General features: G+C 41.6%; 1 protein-coding gene across 1 annotated transcript in view; it reads left to right on the top strand.

Moving 5' to 3' along the window:
• Window positions 1-1,901: 1,901 nt before the first annotated feature.
• cfap299 (cilia and flagella associated protein 299) overlaps window positions 1,902-18,921 on the top strand; it is a gene marked incomplete at both ends in the record, with an annotated part of 72,431 nt that continues 55,411 nt past the window's right edge. Inside the window, 3 exons of the mRNA XM_079222550.1 lie at window positions 1,902-2,009; window positions 4,528-4,670; window positions 18,406-18,532. Coding sequence (XP_079078676.1) covers window positions 1,902-2,009; window positions 4,528-4,670; window positions 18,406-18,532 — 378 coding nt within the window. The remainder of the gene's footprint in view (window positions 2,010-4,527; window positions 4,671-18,405; window positions 18,533-18,921) is intronic.

Raw genomic sequence — 18,921 nt, 5'->3', positions numbered from 1 at the left:
CATCCTCAATTGCACACGACCTCTCCTTCCCTGGGGAACCTGTGTCGAACCCGATCGCTGAACCCGATCGCTGAACCCGATCGCTGAACCCGATCACTGAACCCGATTGCTGAACCCGATCACTGAACCCGATTGCAAGACAATAAACATGATCAGAATCCTTTGATGAATGTTCAAAGGAAACCCGGGCGACTTGAACCCAGAAGAGGAAAGAGGGAGAAGAGTAATCACCTGGAGAAAAAAAAGATTGTTCAACATAGAATAAGAACAAAAGAAGTTTTGCGTTTATTATTCATAGTGGTGGTAAATAATGAAGTGGGTCTTTATTTCTAGGTGAAGCGTGCGTGACAGTCTTTGTTTTGAGACGTTCTTGAAGGAACCGGTTCCCCGGTTGCCCCGCGTCGCCATCTGCCTCACTGTGCGCTCATATTGGCCGTAAATTCCATGGCGTGTTTCGTGAAAAGCACACTTGTTAACACGTTGTTTTTTTTTTAGATCATTGCTTCACTTTCCGTGGACGTCATTGCGGAGCAATTGAAAGTCACGTTGAGCGAAAAAAATTAAACAAAATGACAGTAAAAGACGATAATGACGGCCAAGAGTCACAGTGTTTCTGTAAACGGAGCCGAGGACATTCCCACTGAACATTTTATTCTGTATTTTATAGTCAGTAAAGGTGCCAGATATAGTCTCCACTTGCCAGGATTCAGGGATTGACATCATGGGACTAGATAACTTTGTCATCTTTATTCCAGGTTTGGGTTCATTATAAAGTGTATATTGGGTAAAAGGTATACATGTATGCATAGATAGAGACAGACAGTAGGTGGATTTATTACTTTGTAATTGTTTTAATTGGACAGAATGTGTCACACACCCTGAAGGTTTTACCGCTGGAAGTCGGGCCCCTCTTTGTTCACGGGCCGAAAGCTGAACTCTTCACAGGTCCAGAGAGAACCTCTTCTTGGCTCTGGGGAACATCTAGAAGGACAGTTACAATCAGTCGGAAATAGACAGTGGACCTAAACAACGGCTTAATTCAATTCAATTCAGTTTATTTTGTATAGCCCAAAATCACAAATAAAAATTTGCCTCGGAGGGCTTTACAGTCTGTACACATACGACATCCCTGTCCCAGGACCTCACATCGGATCAGGAAAAACTCCCCCCCAAAAATGCCCTGTATTAATGCCCTGTAATGATTGTGTAATGTATTTTTAAGGATATATTCTTACTCGGAAATGACACTTCGGCATCAGGATTTTAAACTGCCATACCAAAAAACTAAAACGTCTGTATTAATTATTTCTGAATCTATTTGTGCCTTTGAACGAACAATTACCATCTCAGTGATGTTTCCAATGTTATGGTTGATTTTTTTTCCCCCATGTGAATGTAATGGATGTTGTATTATTTTTGCATGGGGGGGTCGTGACCCATGAGTGCAACGACTCGCTTCTACCGAACCCACCAGATTGCTTGTGACACATCTGAGAAGCAGTCAATTAAATAATTAGGCAGATCGATTAAAGGGAGGGAGTTGGTGTTTACAATGTGTACATAAGCCAAGATGAGCTTCATTGTCGGTCGCAGCTAGCCAGCTTAGTTAAGATTGACTTGTTACAAATTACAATAAGTTAATGTGACATAAGCAATGAGTTTGCCCCGCATGTTTAACTAAAGTCACAACATATTTGTAAAATGCTCAGAAAAAAACGGTGTTAAAAAGTATTTAAAACCAAATGCAGAGCCACTGTTTGACACAAACGGGACAATAAAGTTGTTTAATAATAATTTAAAAAAAGGTCAGTAGTGGTGGTGCGCCGCTGCAGTCAGCCCCGCCCCTAAGTGACGTAACGGCGGTTGCTGTAGCAGCCGCTGACAACACAGAGAGGCTGAAGATGGAGCGCAGCATGGCGGCTCGTTTCCACGACGCTGCGACACAGTTTAAAGTCTACGAAGATTATCTCGACTCCAAAGTCACGTCAAAGGATTTGTTTTACTTAAAAGTGAGTGACTATCGTCTTCATCCCTCTTTCCCCCTCCGTGGCCCCGCGCTGCTTCCTCCACCACGTCAGAACCGCGTTCACTAAACTTAGTAGTATTTGTGATGCATGCAACACTAGACGGTACAAAAACACAACTTTCAACTTTTTTAAATCACCAAGTCTCCTTCTTCAATTCGGCATCTACCAAATCCCCCAAACCGTAAAACCGTAAAATAAAAATAATAAAAAAGATTCGACATCATTCAGATATGTTGCTTTCAAGATTATGAATCGAGAAACACGATTTTACATGTTGACTTGTTATGCATTTATTTGCTGTTAACTAAACAAAGCGTATACATGCATTGCATATTGCATTTTTAAGATTGTTAAATTGATGGACGTGTTTCGAGGTCCCACACTTGCCTAAACAAATGTATGCAATCTGGCTTATGGTCCTCGTTTTAGGCAAATTTACCAAACTTTAATGCAGTGGGCAACAAGTTGTTTCTTTTTGTGTTACGAGCACGCATTTGCTGTCGGCAGCATTACAACAGCTGTGTCTAAATAAATGCAGGCTTTGCCATGGAGAACGGTTTTCTTGGTGTAGTGCACGTGGTCGCTCGATAGGTGGCAGTGACACACAGGTTTGATAAGAGAGCCTTAAACTAACGGGGCTTGAATGGGCCTCAGTTAAAAACAGTTCAAAGCAGCAGGAACTACAAACATGTTGTTAGCTGTGATGTTTTGTCTTCTTTTTAAGACGAGACATGAATTAGTCAAAGTGCTACAGTGGTGTGAGTTCAACGCATCTATGAAATGGAAACAGTGTTTTTTGTTTTGATTTTATTAAGAGAAAGTGGCATCTTCATGTGAACAGAGGAGCTCTCAATCTTAGTTTTATTCTATTTGATGTAGCTTTCCTCTGGTTTTTGGTCTTCCAACTGATTTTCAAACAGTTTTAGATTTTTACATTTAAATCGTTCAATCCCTGCTTCTGCCCAGCAGGTGGCCCACTTGCTGATGTCACGCCCGGCTGCTGCTGCTGCTGTGGGCCACTTTGTTTGAACACCTGTGTCCACACAGTGAAGGGAACAGCTCGTATCTGAGCTGATAATCAGCTGCAGTCAATCATGATCAAACCGAATCAGCCCCCGTGTTGTGACACTCCACAGTCGGCCCGGGTCGCCCCACCTGTGCTGATAAGACCCGTGTTCTGATAAACCTACTAATTATAAACCAAACTCTGCTATTATTCAGGACTCAGAGGTTTTTACTGCAATGTTGTGTGAGCGTTAAGTCCAGGTCCTGGTGTGTCGACTTAAAAAAGAAAAAGCAACTCATTCAAACAGACTTATTCAATGAGCCTTGAAAGAAATGAAGACAATGATACTCGGGCCAATTTTAGGACCGGGCAAATGTCTGAGACTCATTTCTGGTGAGCCACATCAAAGTTGAAGGAAAATATAACTTTTCCTCTCGGGGTGCGGACGCGGGCCCCGGCTGCTGGGGTTTGGGGCAGGAGGACATGTGGCCGGAGCTTTGATCTGACAAGCCGCAGGATTTGACGGCAAGATTTGGTTTTTAGATGATGACTTTATGGCTTTGGCTTTAATGACGGACGGTGATTGGAATATAATGTAGCTTACAGCCCCTGCAGAAGCACTGACACATGGACACACACACACACACAGACACTTAGAAGAGAAATGGGCCTGTGCGTGGGCATGAAATCACACTAAACCATGAAATGAACTGAATCACTTCAATATTTTTGAAAGTTACAATTTTAAACTAAAGGCCAGAATGGGGAGTCGACCCTAAATCCTACCGGCTGACAACATTTTCAAATTCCGAGTTACGTTTCGAGGGAAACGTATTTTGTCGTAGAGGTAAAGTTTGCTCTCGGCGTAGGCAAACGCGTGGAAGTAAAAACAACTTTCACCCAGAAGAGCGCTGTTCGTGTCGTTTTGTTGTGTTTTTGTTTTTGTTTGTTGCAAAGTAGTTTTCAAGAGTTTTTTTGTGTGTGGTTTGTTTTAATTCACAGCGTTAACCATGTTTCACATTGTTAAAAACTGCGACAGTGATCTGTGTAAAGCCACGTTTCCCTGGCAGTGTATGGTGTGCAGTTAAGTTGTGTGTGTGAACGTGATTTTGTAGGTTGTTGCAAAAAACTGTAAATGCATGCTACATTATTAATAACCAGTGTTTCGCCAGTGAGTGGATCAACAGAAACAATAACGTGTTTAAATACATTGTCAAGCAAACACTCTCAGGTTCCGGCTACTGAAAGGTGAGGAAGTGCTGCAGTTCTCTGTTTGGCATCATCGTCAACTGAATATCTGGAGGTTTTCGGGAAACGGCTAAAGGCATTTTTCTGACTACCTTCTGACATTGCATAGTGATAATAAAAAAAAAGAAAAATAGCACTTCCGTGCCAAAAAAAACTCAAGCTCTGACTCTGTCTCCGGCTCGGCCTGCAGGCCGTCTCCCCTCTATCCTCGCCTGACTCCTCTGCCCTTTCCCTTGTTTCTTGCAGAGCAGGGAGTTGGCCCGTAAGCTGGTGGAGCACGGCCACAAGGGCAGCGTCCTGAGCAGGGAGCAGTTCGAGGAGAAGAAAGCAGCGGCACAGGCTGCCGAGGCTGCGAGGAGCTTCGCTTTCTACGGCGGGAGCCGGCCGACGTGAGTTCAAATCCCATCTGACCCACGGAGATGTCCAGTAAGCGGAGGGGGGAGGGGGACACTCTTAGGATCAGGAGACTTTGTTATACTCTGGAAATGAAACATGTCTGTATTAAAGTCTGAATGTGGTCGGTGGATTTTGGGGGATCGGAGAAGAGAAGTCGCCCTCCTGGTCTCGGCCTCTCCGTGTTTGCGCGCTTCCCTTGCATTGACTATTTTAGATCTTCTGTCTTCTCCTCCAGACCAGATCTATACACGGCAAACAAAAACTTGGCCTTATTTTATTAACTTAACTTTAAAAAAAAAATCTGTTCTCACAGAGTCGCAACTGGATTTTGATCCCCGTTAAGAGACAAAGCTGCCTTGTGGGCTCGGATTAAGTATGAGGTCATTGTTAGGTTGTGTATAGTAAATAATAAATCGAGGACGATCACATGATCCTGTGTTGACGATCGCGGGGTCAAACAACCCGTATCATCCGATGCGGCTCGTCCACGATTGGCTAAAAAACACCATCAGGGCACCGCTAAAAATGTTACATTTGCGCCCTTTCTTTTTTTGCTAATGTCAAGTTCCGTTTACTGTCCTTATCGATCAATCTGCAGTTTACTTTCTCAATCAATCGATGAGCTGTTTAGTCCACGAAATGCAAAAAAAAAGTAATACCATTCACAATTTCCGGGAGCCAACCGTGAAATTCCTCACAAATGAGAAGATGACCATGCTGATGTTCAACTAAGTGATACATTGACTCACTGATTGTCGCTAAATGTTGAATATCTAAAATACACCTATTTCTCTTCCCGCCCTCTGTCTTCCTGCAACAAGCTGCAGCACTATAGAGGAACATGTAAAACCTATTTTTCTCCGGGCCGACGCTCTGCTCTGCTAATCAAGGCATGACAGGTCATAAAGTCTGAATCTTTTATAGCCGCGTCCGGTGTGGTAGCGGTCTGAGCAGCTTGTATAATCCTTTTTTATGATTGCGTTTTTTAACAAAAGACAGGATAAATGGAAGTCCATGTCCTACAAGGAACACGCTTTTTTTTCTTCTTCTTTGAACGAAGGAATTTGTCTGAATCCAAATACTGAACATAAACGAGCTGAATGAACAAACTACAAGCTGGAGTCCTCTATAAACTGCTGCCCAACCCCTCCTGAGGGAAAAGGATCACACAGATATTGTTCTCATTCTTGATAAAGCCATGTGGTTGTGGTTTCCCCCCTTTGATGACAAGCCAGAACAGACTCCAAATAGGACCATTCAACACACACACACACACACACACACACGCAGGCATATGCACAGACACACACAAACACGCACACACGGGATTGCGGAGGTATCCAAACATTTACCTGCTAGGTGTTGAATTTGATTGAACCCTCAGATGCTTATCCAAACGTGCAGATGTCCCGCCGCTTGTCCCCCCCAACTCCCCTCGTCCAAATGTCTGTGAACATCAGTGACGCTGGTGAAATGGGAGCCTCCACACCTGCAGTTACGGTGATATTAGGGCCACAAAAAGCCTTTTATCTTGTCCCGACAGGATCCAGGGGAAATGTTGTGTACGGGAACACACCAGGATGTTTCATGTATTCTGTCCCGTCTCCCGAGATCCCCGTCCACAGAGGGACCGTTTCAAAAGGCGGTTCGTAAGGAAGCTATCTGCGTCTGAGAGACCGGATCAGAGACTCCGTGTGGACAACATCAGGTCAACACTGATTTTAAAGGAATAATCCAAGGAAAACCGTCTCTATTCGGTATGAAATACTCACCCTTCATGCAGGGTTTGAACAGTTTCCAATGGATTCCAAAATAAAGCATCTGAAACATTTTAAAGGAACTTGTATTTAACATTCTGGACAATAATAAAGTAGCAAACAGGTATTATCTATGTAAAGATATTTAGTTGAGTAAAGTCCCTCCCCCAACTCTTCTCCTTGCTTTGTTGACATAGTCCATGTGTGATTTTAGTGCATCAAATCTGCATATTAGTGCAAGTGGTGCGCGTTCCTCTACCAGTCAGCTGGCAGCCAAAACATTTTAAATAAAAAATGCTTCCAATCTTGCGTGTTGCAACTTTTTAAATGACTGGATTTGTTAACATTTTACAAAAGAGCACTTTGGCTCCTGTTGAGAAAAACAACAACAGCACGCTTTATCGTAAACCATGTTCTTATTTCTCCCAGTGAGGAATCAAAATAAGTGTTTGCATTGTATCCATGCGCAAAAAAATCTGTAGCACTTTCTCTGACACCTATGTCTATAATGCATCATAAACATGCTTATCATGCTTTATAATCTCATATAATCTTATAAAGAACCGCAAAATCATAGTAAGAAGCGCTTAAAAATACTCCTTATGCTTTATAACCATCATACTACTGTACAAAAGCTTTTTATAATGACGTATAAAGGTCAAGTATCATCATCATATACTTATGATGTGTTATATGATGTGTTATATGGTTATAATGCGTACAGTATAGGATTATAATGCGTTACGTGATTATAATTATTGTTATATTAAGTGATTAATCAATTTCAGCTCTAATCTCAGAGCCATCTTTTAAGCATACAGCTGAATATTTGATACTCAAAAGATACATTTTCACTGGAATGTTCCTTTAAAAGCTTTGGTAGCAAAAAGCCTAATTTAGACTGCAAATGTAAAACCAGTGTAAGTGTGTATTAATGATTGTAATAAGGGGAGTAAATGAGCAGAGTTGTTTCCCTTCGGCCTTCGGATATTGAGTTTGACTGAAACATGTAACAAAAACACATTTCCTTGAAACAATGAGAGGAGAAGGTTTGTACCAGGTTTAAACGCCAGGGTCATTCTTAATTATGCTAAAATAGTCCTTCTTGGCTCACTTGTTTGGGACCTTTGCCAGTATGGGTTTGTAGAGTAGCTTGTTATTCATCAGCACCCTGCAGCAGATGGATGAAAATACCCCGTTAATAATTGGCCATTGTGGAAAAAGACATCGCTCATAACAGTTTGTCTGAAGGTTGCACAAGTTTTTGACATCCTTTCCAAGTTATTTAACCAGCAGGTTAGTTCTATATTCAATGTATCCCCTAAAAAATAATCAGATTCTTCTGCTGTATTTGAGGTTTTCTCACCCTTTTGTCACTCATCATGTGACCTGAGAGTGAAGTGCGGGTAAAGAAGTACATTTCGTCACATTACAAAGCGCAAGTTATCCTCATACGCTTCTTATATCTGATGAAAAAGTTATGTTTTCGTTCCATTTCCAGTTGTTCCATTCATACGGCCTTTACAAAATAAACCGCGGAAGTGTCGTTGTACTGAAGTTCGCAAGTTACGTGACAAATTAATCCAACATTGATTTCTCATTTCAAACTTGGAACTCCCAACTGAAAGATCCCCGTTGGTTGTTCTTCGTTTCGGCTCTATTTGTGTCCCCAGTGTAATATTAGCGTAGCTGATTTGATCAAGCTAACTAACTAGTTGTCAGTTATAGTTAGCTAGCTAGCTATATGCCAATGGCCATAGAGTTAAGGCTAACTTCTCCCGCCGTGTGAGAAGGAGGAGCATCTTCGCTAACTAGCCAGCCATCCGTCTCATCTCTTCGCAGCTAGCTTAAGTCCCACTGGCGTCGTGCGTTTTTACAATTGCCATTTTACTCTTCTTCTATGGCCAAAACACCTGAAGCAACTAAGGCAAACATTTATTTTTCTTTCTATTTCTATTTTTCAGCTTTCCCACACTTTGAAACGTGACATCCTGCAAAAAAGACTTTGACAAGAGAGGAAAAAAAACAGCATTTGCAGACCTTTTCCATCAAAAGTGGCACATTTGAGCCCCCCCTGTGTCTAAATGCAGATTGCTCTTTCCTCCGCGGTTTTGTTTTCTGATTGGACTTCCACCAACGTGTGACCCCCCATGACCTCCCGCTATGGTCCCATTGTGAAAACACAAGTCCCCGGATGCAACGTACCACCTGCAAAGAGGCCGAGCACAATCGGTACAGTGTTCTCAACGACGAGTGTGGAAAACAAACTGCCAGCTGCGCGGTAAACAAACTCAATGCAGTTGACAAAAAAAAAAGAATCCATCCAGATTCAAATAAAGTTTTTTTTTGTTTAAAAAAATGCGTACTTCCCCAAAAACCTTTGCACCTGCATACTTATCCTCTCATGGCACTGGGCAGCCATGCTGTTTTGGTAATACATGTTGCCCTCCCTGTATAGGCCTTAACCTATGTCTCCCAAAGGCATGTCTTGTTTCACCGCTCTGTCACTGCTCTGTGTACAACCCCCACTCCCTCCTTCCTTTCTCTTCTTTTCAACCTCCCCGTGCTCTCTTGGAGACCTTTAGTGCCTGCAGGTGTATAAATAGAGCTGTTTTCAATTAAGGGCTAACCTCGCCCCCGTAGCGTGCATCTGATCAATGAATGCCCCGTGCACCTGTGGTAATAAAATACCAAGGGAGTGGAGATAGTGCCGTGAATGCTAATCAGATGTTGCTCTGTTGTTGCCCCGTCTCATTCTTAAGGACAACACGCTCCTTCTGACAGCTTGGCTGTGAAAGAGGTTAAAGGGGGGCTTTGCTAGCACATCACAAAAAAGACCAAACAAAAGACCTGGTGCTCTCATCAGACATAAGTGAAATACAATACTTCAATGAAAGGATGCTTAGTCAGTTGTGCGGTTGTTTGGTTTTTGGGGGAAGCAGAACAAGGAGTCAACAAATAGGAGCAGAACAGGGTCGGGTTGTGATGGGAGCCTTACTTTGGGGCAAAATACCTGGATTTGTTAAGCTGAGTCTGATCCGATCATTTATCTCTCTGTTTGGAGCCAAAACGTGATTCATAAAACATTTGGTTAGTTGTCTAGCAGTCAGATTGTGGCAGTTCTTTAAATCATTAATCTTGGATTTTTATCTATCAAAGTTTTATGCACATTAGTTTTATAGTAATAAGGCCGTTATAAGATGCTTATAAACATTAATATGTGTTAAGACAATATAAGTGTTGATATAATTAAACAGATCTCTTTTGATATATTCTAAGACATTTGTATATGTATTTTGTTAATGGTTTCATATAACTGTTTATTAATAGTATTCCAAACACATTTATTGAAATGATTATTCCCGCTTTAGATCCGGCACCTGCACGAATCATCGTTAACCGTTTATACTGATGAATGTGTACTAAATAATGTGGTTCTTAATAAAGTACCAAAACTGGAAAGGTTTAACAATTATACAATAGGTAAGTAAGTTAAATTAATAAATGTGTTTGTAATGCTACAAACAATTATAGGAAATTCATTAGGTTTTTATTAATGTTCCTCAGCGTTTATAATGTCAAATAACCTCACATTAAACATGTTTATAATGTAAAATAACCTCACAATAAACATTTTGATAATTCTATGTTAAGACTTATATAGTCTCATTAACAAATACTTCTGTTTATATGCATATAATAAGGACTTATGAAGACCCTTATTATAAAGAACTTAATGTGAAAATGTTAAAAACTGGACTTTTATTGATCTGTTAAGGGCCTGAACTGATTTACATCTGACAAGCAGATTTCATTCAGGATTCAGATTTACACAAATCCAGCAAGAACATCTTTATTTTATTTTTTATTCTTGTGGCCCAGAAAGTGAGAGAAATTCAGCCCACCAGGACTTTGTTGTCTTCTTCTTTTATAATATATTCCAAAACCACCGTTCTATATCAGACGTCCCGATAGCATTGTGTTTCTTTTATTTGTTAAATCTCGGATAAGAAAAACCTTTGATATAAAGTCGGAGACAAACGAGAGGAGCGCTGCTGAGCAGACGCGAGGCCTCCGGCTCGGCCCCAGAAGTCCATGTCAGCATATGTCCTGACCTCGCATGCTCACGGCAGCCCGGCGAGGTTTTCCATCAGGCTCCCCGCGATCTCCCCACAGTCTCAAAACCACAGACACGCTCATTGTCCATTGTGCTGCCGCGCTTTTTTTCTTTTACAAGTCCACCTCAAGAATTCTCCGCTCTCTCTAAACCCTCTACGAATGTATATTAAAAAAAACGAGCTATCACTCGCCGTGCCAAGTAAAACCAGTGCCACGAACACGCACAGAGAACACATTTCCACCGCCGATCCAAACCCTCCAGATGCTCAGCGAAAATAAGATTGTGGATGTGACTGACACAAGAAGCCTCACGGATCTGATCCCGGGCTCATTTTTTTTAGCAGAGCCAAACCCCCGCCACACTCTCCACGGCTGCAGCTCTGGCCGAGGGCCCTCGGGCGACTCGGTCTCTATTACATGTGCTGTCAAGCCAATTGCCTCTCCTTGCTCTTTGTGATTCTGGGACGGGGGTGTGCAACTCTGGAGCTCTACCCCCCTGCAAATGCTGTCCAGAGACACACTTCCTGCCGGCTTAAACTCGCCACCACATCCCACCGTGCAGCACGTAGATCACCGCGTACGCCCGCTTGAGGACCAGCTGGTGCGGCGGCATGGCGGCTAATAAAGAACCGAGCTGTCGTTTGACTCGGACGTTTCCACGTTTTGGACGTCGTTCCATATTTTTACATTAATTGATTCATGGAACTTCTGCCCTCGCTCACTGGCTGGATGTAACACACCCAAAATGAAAAGTTATCCACACACATGGGTGCGTGGTAACAAGTCAAACTCTTTGTCTTGATCTTTTAATCTACTAACCCAAACCCTTTGTTCCTCAAAGTAATTTCCCAAGCCAGTTTTAAGGATGGAGACCGTAACACATTTCCAACTGTTACAAAGGAGGACATACCATTGCATACAATGTATCACTTCTCTCAGAACAGAATGGAACACTATACATAAAAAAGCAAAGAAATAGCTTATGATTCAAACTTTATTTTTGGCCAACATTGAGGAGAGCCATATGTTAGCCGATATAGATCCTTAAAAATACCCCCGGCTGGTTCCCTTTGTGGTATTTTAGGATGTCTAGATTCATTATTGAGTATTGAGTGAAAATGCTTCAAAGAATGTTTGTGCTGTTGCGTACGCACAAAAAAACACAACTGCAACATATAGTAATCCATCCATTATTTTTTTCTTATATTTATTCATGCTGCTTATTTTTTTGTGTGACACAACTATTAAAATGACCCAATGATTCCTGGAAAAAAAGTACTTTTACGTAAAGTATTTTCTAATTGAGCCAGTGCTGCAGGATGTCCACCACAAGAGGAATTATATCAAAATCGGTTTGTTTTAACGAGGGAAGTGCACGATAAGTCAATAAAAAATGCAACTAACAATTTCAAATGGCTCTTTTGACAGACTCAATATTTTTTTCAAACAATGTTCAACCTTATCGATTAAATTGTACTCAGTTTTGACATTTTTTTTGTTGTTTTTTTGGTGTCGACAATTCTAAGTTTAAACTTCAGGGGAATCAGTTGTGAGGAACAATCCTCCATTTCTAAGTTTACATCCCTATGCCCCTACAATGTGCAGCAGGAGCTCAGGGAGACCCAAATACTATATGAACAACATATTATATATAGTCATCTTTGTCATCTTTAAACCCAACTGGTCCTCCAGTCATTGTCTCCTCTTTACGTCCCTTAGTTGCTTCACACATCCTGCACCCTCACACACAGGCGGTCCCTGGTGATTGTGATCATATTTGATAGAAACCGCCTTGCTTTGACCTAAACCTAGAACGGCGTAGCTTAGCGCCCCCGATGAAGGGGAGGAAGTGGCTTCCACATCACACAGCTCTTCTAATCAGGCTGAAGGCCGAACTCTCATCTTTTCCCTTTGAACTTCTCTATGGAGGACGTGTATGATGGAGTGCGTGGTCTGTCTGGAGGACGGGGCCTCTTAATACAGGGTTCCAACGCTAACGTTTAAAAGTGGTCGCCAGGCTTCCATGTGACATGAAAGAAAAAAAACTATCTTTCACAGTCAAACTACTGGATTTTCTTTGCCGTTGTCTCTAAAAACTTGCATGCGAGTAAACACAATTTAAATCTAAAATAGTACTCTTTTTTTTTGTTCAAGGACATCGAACCAGCTACCTCGTGGTTAGGGGACGACCACTCTACCCAACGAGTCGCAGCCGCCCCCCTAACCAACAGATCTGCCACAATGTATCCTAATCAGCTGCTGAAATGAGTTGAAAAAATACTTCTAAATGGTTTCATATGTGTTGCTTTGCATCACATTGCAAGCTCATAAAACTGATGAGGAAGAAAAACTGCACTTTTAACATGTGCGAGACAGACAGATGGCGTGAGCTGGTTCTTTAATTTTCAGGACTCACATCACAGTCGATATCCTTTTTCCAAAATGTTGAACTTTCCTCCGGCTCGATCCAAACCTGCAAATCAGATTTCACTCCTGACCCCCTGTGTTTGGACTGTCGTGTCCATCGCTGCATGTTCCCCCAAATGGAACACATCTAATTTTGCTTCAATAATAAGAGCTCATGAAGACGATGACAGTGATCCCTTTGATCCCCCTTCAAACACACCAGGCAATGGGCAACGTGCAACCTTCCCCAGCCCCCGAAAGCTAAGGTGGCCACACTACACAGAGAAAGCTCAGGTAGAATATCACGCGTGGCACATGTGTAACTGATACATGCAGCTCATTGTAATCAGAGGTGACAAGAGGATTTTTGAGAAAAAAGCCCAAAATAAAGTAAATTGTCATGCTGTGTGGAATTTCACTGGACGTCCGCACCGCCCGCCCAAAATAATATTTTCCATAAGATTATTTTCCCCCAAGCACGCTGAGGAAAAATATTCTGGTACAGTATGTGTTGTTGTTCCTTAAGAAATCATTGTATTATTGAAAGTCTCCATCTGCCACCCTGTCGAAAGCTGAAAGCTTCGATCCGACTCGAGAATAAAATAATAAAATAATAAAAGATTTTAAAGCGCAACATCTGCGTGAAATGAAAATCTCTTTCGGAAAAACGCAATTTGTCCGTTCACTGAATATTTATTTGCTAAACGAAGGCTACGAATTAAGAAGGAATGCTAGCCTCTTACCTCAAATAACTTTTTAATGACATTCCATTAATTACATTGGGACAAAGAAGACTGATACAGATCGAGTATGTTTGGCAAGGGGTGATGAAATTGCACAGAAGCGGGGGCTCGCGGGACAACGTGCTTCAGTATATTGAATTTCTTAACTATTCCCTGTAATAAGTATAGTTCCTCCTCTCAGCTGTGCAAACAGATAATGGATTAGTCTTTGAGTCCAGCAAAGAGATGGATCGTGGCTGCGGGACAACGACCCCCAGGTTAACAGGTTAAGTTGACAGATGACAATTTAGTTTGGGGAAGCAACTCTGGTGTGTAAATGTTCCTTCAGCACAAAATTATCACGTGATGGTGCTGTAAGTTAAAAAGGAGTACAGCATTAAAAAAAAACATGACGCGGACACGTGCTACTTTTACATATTGAATGAAAAGTTTTGGTAGTCAGATAAGGAATCAAAAAACTATTAAAAATGTCTAAAAAGAACAAACATACGTTTGGCCTCAGTTCCTGAAAGGAAATAGTAACGCCGACACAATATTTATCCTGGTTACTTGCAATTTTGAGAAAATAAAACTGAAATGCAAAGTTATTTATGGCGCAATCGTAGCAAACCAAGATTTTGTTGACTGACTAAAGCAGCACCATGAGTCACCCTCTAGCCTCCATGATAAAATATACTCTGTACACAAAATGTCCAAATGAAGGAGAGAAAAAAGAAACAAATAGTTGCAGGTGGCTTGTTGAATTGACAGGTCATTATTCAAGGGAAGCATTAACTCATGGGAAAAATGTATACATTTATACATCTGCACAATAGTTAAGCTAAAAGATATAAGAAATGCACACAAAAAAGAAATCCAGAACATGTCTGCAGGGTTGGGCAGTGTTGTACAGAGGATAAATATTTTAAAACATCAGTTTAGGAGGCTAATGATCGAGGAAGAGGGCCCCTGGGTTTTGGAATCTGTTTAAATACACGCGTAAACACACTCGGAGGATAGTTTCTGTGCAGCAACAGCTGTTCACCCCCAACAGAGGTGGACAAAGCGTTGTATAAACTCCTGTTTTTATGCAGAGAATCGGTTCCCGACAAACCAAGGAGCACATCGACTGATTTGTAATTCAGTTTCTGGCTGTGTGACATTTTCATGCCATATTTATGGCTCAACACTGCTGTGTTGATGGCAGGTGTTGCACAACTCTTACTCACCTTGACTGACTGCAATGCAACACCTGGAGGGTGCATTTCTTCACGATTAGTGTTGAGTGTAACGAGGTATCGATGGAGATATCTTTCTCCACGGTGCGGTTCTGACATTAATTTTAGGATACACGTTAATACTTTTAAAAGACTTATATTTGTATGGTTGCTATTTTAACACTTTGGGGCGAAAACGTCAGCCATGCCGCTTTCACCCGTGGTGCGTGGGAAGTTGCGCTCTTGTTGCGCACCGTAAGTCCCTCAAAGTGCCGAGATTTGTTTGTGTCAGTTCAATCGACCTTGGACGGAATGAGTGAAGCAAGTCAAATAGTCCGTGGAACGGATCACAAAGTCCCGGGTAGCCCTGCACCGAAACTGATTAGCATTGCGAGGGACCTGGTCTTCTTCACGAAGTCAGCCATGTTGCAGCGCCATGTTTCTACCGTAGCCGAGAGAGAAAGCCTTTCACAGTTTTTACGTTACCTGAGGTCCACCGTAGTTCTCAAAAACCGTGGTACCACCAGCCGCCGTCTGACTAGCGTTGCTCCTAAAATAGTGTCGTAATTTGTAGCAATACCTACGAGAAAAAATGAGGCGCTTTTAAATCATAGATATACCAAGAATTTTCTCGGTACGTTACCCACGTAATCTTGAACAATAAAGACAGCGGGCAGGCGGATAGGTCCGACAAAAGCGATCTTTCAGCCAGGAGGCCGCAGTTCGTTCCCCATCTGATGATGTTTTTGTCACGTTACAATGACGTGAAGTGCATACTTCAGTAATGGCACTTCTTTGGATATTTTAACCCAAAGCCACGATCTTTTCCTCAACCTAACTAAGTAGTTATGTTGCCTTAACCTAACTAAGTATTTCACGATCTTTTCCTAAACCTAACTAAGTATTTTACGATCTTTAATTATTTCACGATCTTTTCCTCAACCTAACTAAGTAGTTTTGTTGAGTTTCGCATGAAAAATTGGAAGTTTCAATCATACAAACCATCGTATGAGGTTACGCTTGGTTCACGTTAACGCAGTCTACGAAAGGGTTTTCAGTCGGTTGTAACCTCCAACCACACCACTAGATTCCACCAAATCCTGCACGCCGCCCCATTAAATATCCAATATGCTTTGACACCCACAGAGCTGCTCCATTCAGATTGATGTTTCCTACTTTAAACTAGACAACAACACATACACTTTATAAAAGTCATTTCATGTGTCGGACGGAGAGATGCACTTTTTTTCTAAAGAGCCAGATGTCGACAGTTCAAATCCCTTCGTGGCTCCTTTCTGCTCGCGCCAGGTCCACCTGCCCTCGACCACAATCCAAAAACAAGACATTTAAACCACACGGCTAGATCACGGTGAGCTTAATACCTAGTCATTAGCCACTAATAACCATCATTTAATAGTGAAATTCTTGTTATCCCTCCTAAATGAGGCTTGATAAGAAATTTGTTAATTGACGGGAAACTCAAACTTGCAGCGGCTCGTGTGTTTCTGCTGAAGTATTATTCACTCTCCGTGACTGTGTGTGTTGCTTTAGCTACTGGATGGGGTAACCCCAGTCACTTGCCTCCTCAACACCTGTGTTTACTTTGGGGCCTCGGGGCCCCCGTGACCCAGCAGCAATCCTTCACTCACTCAGAAGACGGAGTGAGGTTCCAGCCTTCAAAATATGTGCAGCCCGTGCACTTTTACCACCGTGTGATTCCTCTAAGACTTCCATTATGGGGGTGCGGGCCAAACGACTAGTATAAATTACAGTCCTTTCCCCCAAATTCTAGTCAATTTAAACATTCGGATCCTGTTCTCTTTCACTGTGATGTTAAGCTAAGCTAATAGCAGACATTGGCTTTGGCTTGTTGTGGCTGTCAAGGCTTTTTAAAAGTGCTTCGGGTACGGAAAGTTAACGTAAGAATACAACCAAACTTTCTTTGGAGGGTGAAGCCGACACAACTGGATTCAGTGGTTTTGAATATTCAGCAGGAAAAGAAACAGATTTATGACGGGGGGGAGAGGGGAGGGGTTCAATCTAACAGGTGTTTGTCAGAGAGGTTTTGGGGATTATTGCTTCAACATTGAACCTCAGCACTATTTCTGTGTCCGTACCGAAAGCTGACTTTTCATTTTTTTCTATATTTGTTTAATGTCCTGATTTAAATCATATTTTTTCTCATTTCAGAGAGTGTTTTCTTTTACTCAAAGTTCTTTTGCAGCTGTGTAGCTTTCTTGTACATTTTGTTTTCTTTTTGGTAAATAAAGAAAGAGGTTTAATTTGCTTCATATTTCTGAAAGTAAGATATCCAAAAAGAAGTACTGCTTTGTTATTGGTTCTGAAAATCCGGTATTTTCTCAAAGAATTGCACGCGATACCCAGCACTACCCTTGTGTTTTGTTTGTTGAAGTATTCTTGACCGAGGCACAAAAAAAATGCCCATCTCAAGCAAGTAGGTCAGATTTTCCCACAATGCACTTGGAGTGTAAGGCTTCCATGATATAAAAGCTTGGGCTTCAGAATCAGAAACCGTTTATTTGCCAGGAATGTTTACACAAACAGGGATTTTTTCTTGGCGGAAGGTGCATACATTTGACATGAGATGTTGGACGAGACAAACAACAATCAACAATCAACAGTGCAATGCGTATTAAATTAAGTATAAGATAAAGTGCTCAGACAACAGATAACGTTAATGTAAAATATATGTTAAAGGTACATCAGATTAAAAAAAGAAAATGGATGGGACTAAGTGAATATAAAATTTGCACCCACATGGAAAATATCAATACAAAATTAAAAACATCCAATGCATCTTATCGGTTTGGATCGTCAATAGAAATAATGGCCTTCTAGTTGTTGTTTTTTTACCACTGTGCTGTGACTTTAATTTAAGGAATGGGCTCCTCTAAGTTTTCTTATTTTTGTATTTTTTTTTACTGTCTTCTTCTGCATTCTAAACCACAACTGAGCGGTTCCCAACGACCTGTTTACTGCCTCGGACGTGTTGCCTCGCTGTGGATCCCGTGAATGTTTTGCACACTCAACTCTGGACTCCAGCCAGAGTTCTGTTGCTTGTACTGTAGCGTTAACTGTTCAAATATTAGTGCCGGTGTTTTTTCAGGTGCGGATACATTTAGTGTGCGCCTAAAGTGCACGTTTCCATGGAAATGGGCCAGCCTAAAAAGTGTAAAAAAAAAAAGCTGCCTCATTCACTAGAGACTCAAGACTTTGATTACATGTCATGCATTCATCGCCTGAACTTATTTAAATGTGTCATTAATTATACATTTTAAGCTCTTGTACATGTTGTATTGTGCTCACGAACAGGAGGAAATATCTCTCTTTCACAAAGTTATTACTTTCTTTCCATTTCAATGAGGCGTTTTGTTCAGCAGAGATAAAAACCGCAAAGTACCGCAAAGTTAAAACATATTAAAAGGTGAAAAGCTTCCATAAAGATCATTTTGGGCTTCATGTTCTTCTTCTCTTTCAGGTTAAGAGTAACATTTCAAACCATTTGAGTGTTGTCTTTTCCAGGACACTGGCAAGTGCAGGAAAAGAGCTCAAAGATAACTTCCTGAGAGCCCTGGCAGAGCGAGAGGAGGCCAACTGCAGTGGGAAAATGACCGTGAGTACATTATTACACCACTCCAATTGCTACGTAATGGGATTCCCCTTAAATATTTCTGCAATTCCATTAGGATGGGAACAGAATCCATACTGTGTCAAGTTGAGTGGAAATGCCCCCGTCCTCCCCTTGTTCCTCCCCAAATACCAGGAGAGCCAGCTGCCCGCCCCTCTCCCATCAAACCTCATTTACCAAACTCCAACTACCTTGTACGAGGTGTGCCTTGTAGATTGACCCACCGAGATCATTTCTAAAGGGTCCTCCAGGGGTATTACCAATCCTAAGAGAAGTTATGTCTCAGTATTCCACAGTTTATTAAACCTTGCGCAGCAACATTTTGCAGCCTTTTATTCAATATAAATTTAACTGTTAGTGCTTGTTTTTTTGCG

This window comes from Taurulus bubalis (genome assembly GCF_910589615.1).
Source record: "Taurulus bubalis genome assembly, chromosome: 8".
NCBI lineage: Eukaryota > Metazoa > Chordata > Actinopteri > Perciformes > Cottidae > Taurulus > Taurulus bubalis.
Note: the sequence above shows the minus strand (reverse complement) of the source record. Positions and strands in the feature narration are given on the sequence as shown.